General features: G+C 38.8%; 1 protein-coding gene across 2 annotated transcripts; it reads left to right on the top strand.

The window, feature by feature from the left end:
* The first annotated feature begins 2839 nt into the window (after window positions 1-2839).
* si:dkey-12e7.1 (uncharacterized protein LOC557553 homolog) lies at window positions 2840-7399 on the top strand. Of its 2 annotated transcripts, none has more exons than XM_041997647.1 (3): window positions 2840-3095; window positions 4257-4788; window positions 6119-7399. In XM_041997647.1, exons 2-3 carry the CDS (start codon window positions 4258-4260, stop codon window positions 6704-6706), a joined length of 1119 nt encoding a protein of 372 aa, XP_041853581.1. In that variant the 5' UTR covers window positions 2840-3095; window position 4257; the 3' UTR covers window positions 6707-7399. The 2 variants fall into 2 exon arrangements, with proteins under 2 accessions (XP_041853581.1, XP_041853580.1); XM_041997646.1 differs by having other exon boundaries at window positions 4155-4788.
* Window positions 7400-7664: the final 265 nt, after the last annotated feature.

The following is a 7664-nucleotide window of genomic DNA, read 5'->3' as shown; positions in this document are numbered from 1 at the left end:
AGGGGGCGGGGCAGGTTGACTGGAACGCAATTCCGTAGCCGGACCACAACAAACGTAGTGGTGCCTTCACTAACTATAGGAGTTTGAGACTTTAACTTAATAAGACGCGCTCTGTCTCTTTCTCTCTCTCTCTCTCTCTCTCTCTCTCTCTCTCTCTCTCTCTCTCTCTCTCTCTCTCTCTCTCTCTCTCTCTCTAAAAAAAGACATATAAGGGGTTTATGAGTTTGTGTTGTTGTTTCTTATTGAAAACCATTATTAAAGCTAAAAATTTGTGCAAAACGATACATTGCACCCTTAATATTATTTAAAATAAACTCTTAGCGATCCAAAGGAGATAGACAAATGAAAACAAAGATATACAAAAGTAGTATAAGGACACACGAAACCCAAACTCAAGTTGTTCATATCGGGATCTGGTACAGCCAAGCCTTGTTGGCCTCATAACAACACCTCCCCCTTGATTTTTTTTTTTTTTTTTTTTTTTTTTTACGGGCCATTATTACTCTGCCAGTTTTCCTACTTTCCGCGTACTCCTTGAATGCAGCTTAAAAATCGTAACATTTTTCCCTCGTCGGTCACGTAGCAAGAAATTTTCTTCCATAATAAGACATACATAGCTCCAACAGACTTAAAAACATCCAAGTTCTGCTCATGTATTACATAAAAATCATCATCAAAGTAGGGTGTTTGTATTGAAATAATCAGTCATGGACAAAAGAATATCAATGCATATTCCTGGAATATTTTTTTTATTATTATTTTTTTTTCATTTAACAATCAAGTTACATGGAAATCGCAACAAATTTATAAACAAGTGGACACCTTTTAATTAAGCACTTAACCACACGTAGGATTAAAAGGCTGTAAGTACAGTTATCATACAATAATAACTGAGGACGTATGTAAGTACATAAATAACTATGTATAAGAACTAGAGATTTGGCTCTTCTTTGGTTTGCTCTTTCCTCCTATTTAATTTTTTTGTTTTATTTCTCAGGTCTGACAATGGAAAAAGATAATATTAATGACAATAAACCTTATAATTTTAGGAGATGAGCACAAATACACAGCAACATACACACACATTTGTATGCGGTAAAGTCTTTCTGTCTGTTAGCAACTAACTCAAAAAGTAGAAAAAAAAACACTGGCTTAGCGAAGGTCTCGAGTGTTTCTAGTTAAATTTAAAATGTGAATGTCTATGGTATACGCAGTGATGTTACAATAATTAACTACTGCTATATATAAGAATAAGAAAACCTTTATTAGTTCCTCAATGGGGAAATTACTTTATTGAAATAAGCCGTACTGAATTTGCTAAAAAAAAAAAAAACATATCCAAGATTAGAATTGATTTGAAAATTAATATATTTTTTAACTCAATTTGGCAAATTAAATAAGCTCAAGCCCTTTTTTGTTTCAGTCATGGTTGCCTCTGCTAAATCCAAAATATAGTCCGTTGACAGTTTAAATTTCATATTATTATTGGCATAGAATTTTGAAATAAACAGTATAAAAAGATGTCAGATAAGGACAACCTGCATCGCAACACCAAAGCCGTCTGTATATCCAGAGTGCCATCTACTGGTAAAAACGAATAGCCTGAAATGGATAACTACTTTAAAAAATACAGTTTACTAACATATTTAAACAGGAAATTGTACTTTTAAGACGCACATGACATTGATATAACTCAATTAAAATGGTAGGAGCATTTAAATTTAGTATATATCAATACAACCCCTATATTCCATATTTTGATAATCTGTATGTATTAAGTCCATACTAACTAAAGAAACTGCAGTGAACTAGTAAAAAATAAATAAATAAGTAAAATATAATCGCCAGTTTGTTTTACGCATATTTGTTTTTTTTAAATAGACAAGTGCTTAAACTTTATCCCTCAAAATTATGATTTTGACAAAGTCTTTTAACAACCACACAAAATTAATTTTAAGTTTGTTCATAACGTAGTTTTCATAACTCATTTTTACAAGCAGTAACAAACACGAAAATCAAATGCACAATGTGTACAGTTTGCAAAAGGACAGCATCTACCTCCATCAAAATAAATTTGTTAGAATAAGAAAAAGAAAACCTTTATTAGTCCCTCATTGGGGAAATTAATTTGTTGCAACAGTACAGAAAGCAAAAGCTCACAAGTAAAACCAAAAACAACACACACACTCAAATAATAATATGTACAGTATATGGTCTGACAGGGTGAGTACCAACAGTATATAATATAAAAATATTTACAAATGACAAAAGACAGTTTACATGTGTTCATTGTAAAGTCTGACAGCTGCTCACTGAAGCTGCTCTCCAGAGCAGACAGGGCGTCCTGCAGGGGGTTTGACTCATGGTCCAGCATATAGGTCAGTTTTGCCAGGACCCTTTTGTCATCTACCTCCTGCACTGAGTCCAGAGAATAGCCCAGGACAGAGCTGGACGTCCTGATGACTTTGACCAGCTTCTTCCTCTCCCTCTCTATGATGCTGCTGCTCCAGCAGACCACACCATACAGAATGGTTGATGCAGATACCAGATACTTGGCACAAATGGCTCTGAAAGGGTTAACCCTTCTCGTATCCAGCAGGGGGCGCTTGTTCTACCTACTCAACCGTGTCTACAATCTTAACTTGCTTCATAAAGTTTGTTATATACATACACTTATTGCTTATTTCATGCAATTTCAACAAAATAATGTTTGTTTACAAATAAGAGCACTGTTATTCTTTTCAGCTTCCTCTTTCCTTTCTCTCCGCCGAGTAGTGAAAAAGTTGCAGTATGGCCGGGCGCATGCTGATGACATCATCACCATCGACAAGCCACAACAAAAACAACAACAGAGCTCAGCTGTTTTAGAGCTAACTAGCTGGCCTAGTTAGTCGGCTCTCTTCTCTACACTTTCCTTTACTTTTTAATTTTCAGTTGCGTGTTTACATTCATGAATTGATCAAAATATGAAGTTTGTCTATATGATGTTCAGCCCTGTGCTATGGTTAAATTTTGGAATTCTGAATTCCTTTGTCTGCTAGCAGGTTAGCTTGTTAAACTAAGAATAAGGCAAAACGGAGCCTTTCGAACTAAAGGTAAGAGTCTATGTTTTTTCTTCTTCTTTTTCAGCATGACGCAAAATCAACCACATAATCCGCACATAGGACTTTATTGAGTAGTGTAAACTTTCTAAATGAGGGCCCTTATCCTGGTGGAAACTGGAAAGGAAATGGGTGAAGGGGACGAATAACGGGGCTGTCAAAGAGCTGCGAGTCATGTTACAGCCCGAGGTGGCATTAGCTTAACTGTAATTCAACGGCTTGTGTGAATTTGGGAACATCACATTACTCCATGGTATTACGGCAACTAACGGTAGAAAAATCTTTGTAAATATCTCTTTATTTTACCTTAAAATTCACAAGATAGATATAGATGAATAGATAGATGGCTTTTAAAACTAAATGCACATAAAATAGCTAAAGTCCTAAAAGCTACATTTGTATCTGTGGCTAGTGTTTGTAATTTTGCACACAAAAGGAAAATTAAAATAAATACTACAGTGCATTTAAGGATTATATGCATCATTATGAACTCGTGGTTTCAAAGTACTGAAATCACGCAATCCCCAGAATTCTTTGCAGTCTTACGTTGAAGCGTTGAAGTTGTGTTTGAAGCAGGGTTTATATGATCTCCTAAATGAACAAGGATGTTTTACTGATATAACTAACTGATTAAGAATACTACACAAGGATAACCCGGCACATAAAATTAATGTATTATACTACAGATAACTCATGTAAAAAACACCTTATGTGACAAAAGTCTGCTAAAGCAGGACTAAAAGAAACAATGAAGCACTAGGAAAAGTTTGAAATTGAGTATTGGTTCTAATTTACAAGTGCGATCAGTGCAGGAAACACTGAGTGACGTGAGAAAAGTCTCCCATTTCATAACAATAGAACATCTGCTGAGAATCTTTAAGACCCTTTCACTGAACTTTAAACCAAAACTGAATTCTGTAAAGTTTCTTTTCAGTGACTGAAGGTATCCTGCTTTATTAGCTTTGGAGAAGACTGACTTCTCGACTAGTATTAAATATTTTTCTGCAGAATACTTCCTCATTGTTTTTTCTGTTTCATTTCTCTATCTCTAAGGCCTCACAGGGCGAACAAATTTATGGCAAAGCCAGATCACAAGACCACTCGGTGGAGATTCTGACCTCAATCAATGACTGCAAATATTTCCTCATCCCACAGTATGTCACCACGGAAAAGACCTCTGGTCCCAGTGAGCAGCCGTCGAAAAGCAGCAGATGACTACTTCCCCTTCAACTTCCTGCCTGTGGAGTGCCAGCTACACGTCTTGTCCTTCCTGGGTGAGGTGGATAAATGTAACTGCGCTCTGGTTTGCCTGAGCTGGAGCTGCCTTGTCCGCTCATGGAAGCTGTGGAGAGTAGCAGACTATTCTCGTCGTGGCGTCTTCCATCTTGGTCAGGAGGGGCTGCTAGTTTCCAACCGTGAGTTTGAGAGGTGGAAATCCTGGGTCCACCACTACACTCACCACCTCATCTCCCGCCGGGCCAGCCTGCTAACCCTGAAGGCCAGCTTTGACCTGGGGGACCGCTGCAACAAATGGAGCGAGCTGCTGAGCCACCTGCTGGATAACGTCCACTGCAGAGACCTCAGTCACCTGGACCTCAACTGGACTTTTACACTCCTTGAGCCGTTGGACCTCAGGGTCCACTCCAGTTCCAGTTCACACCAGGACAGCATTACCAAAATGGACCAGGTATATTTTTATACTGATTAAATACTTTCAAAGATGCAGGAATAGAAAGCACCCAGAAATCAGCAATCAAGATCCAAATGTGATGTAAGCTCTAGCACAGGAGTGGCCAACGTCGGTCCTCGAGAGCCACAATCCTGCAGGTTATACATGCATCCCTGTCCTGCACACCTGACTTAAACTAATGAGTCATTGTGCAGATCCTTATAGGCTGTTGGATCCATTTAATTTGAGTCAGGTGTGTTGGTGCAGGGATGCATGGAAAACATGCAGGATTGTGGCTCTTGAGGACCAACGTTGGCCACCCCTGCTCTAGCAAGTAGTGAACTTTATCTGTTGTGGCATCTTCCATCTTGGTTCCAGTCAAGGTTTCAAACCTACTTTGTCCAGTCCTGCCAAAGGTTTCAACAGTCCTACTTATATCCATGGATATGAATCAAATCATAGAACTTTGCTTAAATTTTCAAGCAACTGTGGAAAATTCTCCAAGTTGAATAGCACATTATTGTAAGTCCAGCCAGTTAAAAGGTCAAAACAGTATGAAAACTCTTCAGTTTGCAAAATTGTTTATGACACAAAAAGTTTGGGAAACAATGTTAATGTCCATAAATTACCTGATTTATACCTGATTTGAAGTTTTAAACTGTATCCACATAACCTAGCTTGAAAATATAAATCCTATTGCGGCCTCAGCTCCGGCTATGTTTGGAGTTGGCAGTCAGAGCACAGGAGGTGTGAAAAGTCCATACAACACACACACATTCTGAAGGAAAGATAGCCTTGAAGGCTGAGAGATCACTTAGAGGGCAGTTCAGAGTTTCCACATAATTTTGGCTTGAATTATTTAATCTGGTAGTGTCACAAAAAACTATAGATGCCTCCATAAACTGTCCGCAGGTAAATCAAGCTTTTTAACAGTTGCACACTTATTATTTTTTGTCATGTTGATCATAAGAATACAACAAAAACAGCTATTTTTCACCTGTCCGGAGATCAGTATCCTGTTTTATGTACCTCTTCACACTCATCAAATCAAGTGGTTGAAGCAATGTGCAGAAGAGTATGTGGTTCATGCTGTTTAGAGCCCACAGCTGTCTACAAACATGAACCCCATAAATGTGTTAGTCCTACCTTCTCGTGGTAACTTTAGCAAGCTTGTTAAAAATTCCAAGAAGCAATAAGGTGGGCAAATAATACAGCTGCGTTGCTTTCCTGCACAAGGGAAGAGGACATATTTTTATATCAGATATGAGAGCAAACATTCATCAATTGGATGTTAATATCCAGATATCACATTTTTAAGCCAAGTCATTGTTTTCCTTTCATTTGCCAGGTGACCAGTTTTCAGGAACTGCTGAGCAAACTCACCCACAGCTGCCCTCGTATCGCCAAGATGCGTTTACATTTTGACTGGTCGGATTTGTCCGTGTCGCTGCTCACCCAATTCCAGCAGCTGCGAGTACTTGAGCTCAAATACTTCTGGGTCTTCAAGGGAGTGACCCCTTCCACTTTGCAGAACTTAACCAAATCCCTGCCTAACCTGAAGTCTCTCACTTTACACATCCTGGTGCCGCTGAGGAACCTGGGCATCTCCTACACCCTGGAGTCTCAGTCTCTGGAGTTCCTGGATGTGTCGCCCAGCCGAGGATTGGTCTTCTCCTGCCTGAAACTGCCAGCTCTGCGAGAACTTCGAGCTAAGAAGATCGTGCGGGGTATCACGTTGGACCGGAGGACCAGGCTGCGAATCCAGAGCCGGTGGCCCTGTCTGTACGACGTCCTTCGGGAGGGAACTCCGAAGCTTCAGGCTCTAAACAATGAAAGGCTCCTTCCGACGTGGAGAGAAGACAGCTATAGGGAACTTACCGCTATCCTGGAACAATCCTGTTACTGTGTTCACCATCTAGACAGCTGGCTTTGGTAGTCAGCTGACAGACAATTAATATCCCACCATTCTTTAGTGGGAAAATTCCAGAAAAAGCAAAATATTGCTTTTACACTCCACAGATTTGTACTGATTTTTAATCAATGGAAGCTCAGAGGGCCACAGAGACTTGAACACAACTCTTTCCCTTCTCTTTAACAGAATTCTGCTGTTACAAACTATTCTTTAACATCAGTGAGACAGAAATGTTTGTTAAGCTGTCTGCAAAAAGCCAAGGTGCTTCATGCTGACTGCAGCGTGCTGATCTGGCCTGGATTCATTCATAACATGGGGCTGCAGCCGGGGCCCAGCACACACAGCCCAGGACAATGAAAGCTTCTTTAAGTTGTTTCAAACCTCTCAACAAAGGTCCACTGTTGTCAAGTAAAAGAATTCATGAGAATGAAGGCAAAATATTTCAGATATCTTAATTTAAAAATAAAAATCCCTGTATAACATTATTTTTATATTTGTAACAGACTAAGTATTCATAAGAAAAGAAAGGAGGCATTTAAAACATTTACATAATCAGTTCAATCAATTAAATATCCCAACATCATTTTCAACTTTAACACAGGCAGGCAGGAGCACTGACCAGGAAATAAGTAAAAAAGTGAAGAAAATCTTGTAAAGCAAACAGCCAATGATGTATTTTATCAGCAGGTGTTTACTTTGGGTGATGCTGCTGTAGGACTTTTATCACTGCTGCACAAACACTCACACTTCAATGATAAAAGGAAAAACCTGTTTTTATCCAGATCATCAGTTTTATCAGAGTTTCTTCATCAATGTTGGCTGTTTAACGTCAATCTTCACATCTGCTGGATTTATAGTTGAAATTATCACCATGGAGACAGTTGGTGAGATGGTGATATATAAATCCTGAATTATGATCTAAAACATGTTAGAGGTGAATTACAACAACACATAGAAGTACATTACATGCTGCATTTACTAA

The sequence above is a fragment of the Melanotaenia boesemani genome, chromosome 10, assembly GCF_017639745.1.
Source record: "Melanotaenia boesemani isolate fMelBoe1 chromosome 10, fMelBoe1.pri, whole genome shotgun sequence".
In the NCBI taxonomy this organism is placed as follows: domain Eukaryota; kingdom Metazoa; phylum Chordata; class Actinopteri; order Atheriniformes; family Melanotaeniidae; genus Melanotaenia; species Melanotaenia boesemani.
Note: the sequence above shows the minus strand (reverse complement) of the source record. Positions and strands in the feature narration are given on the sequence as shown.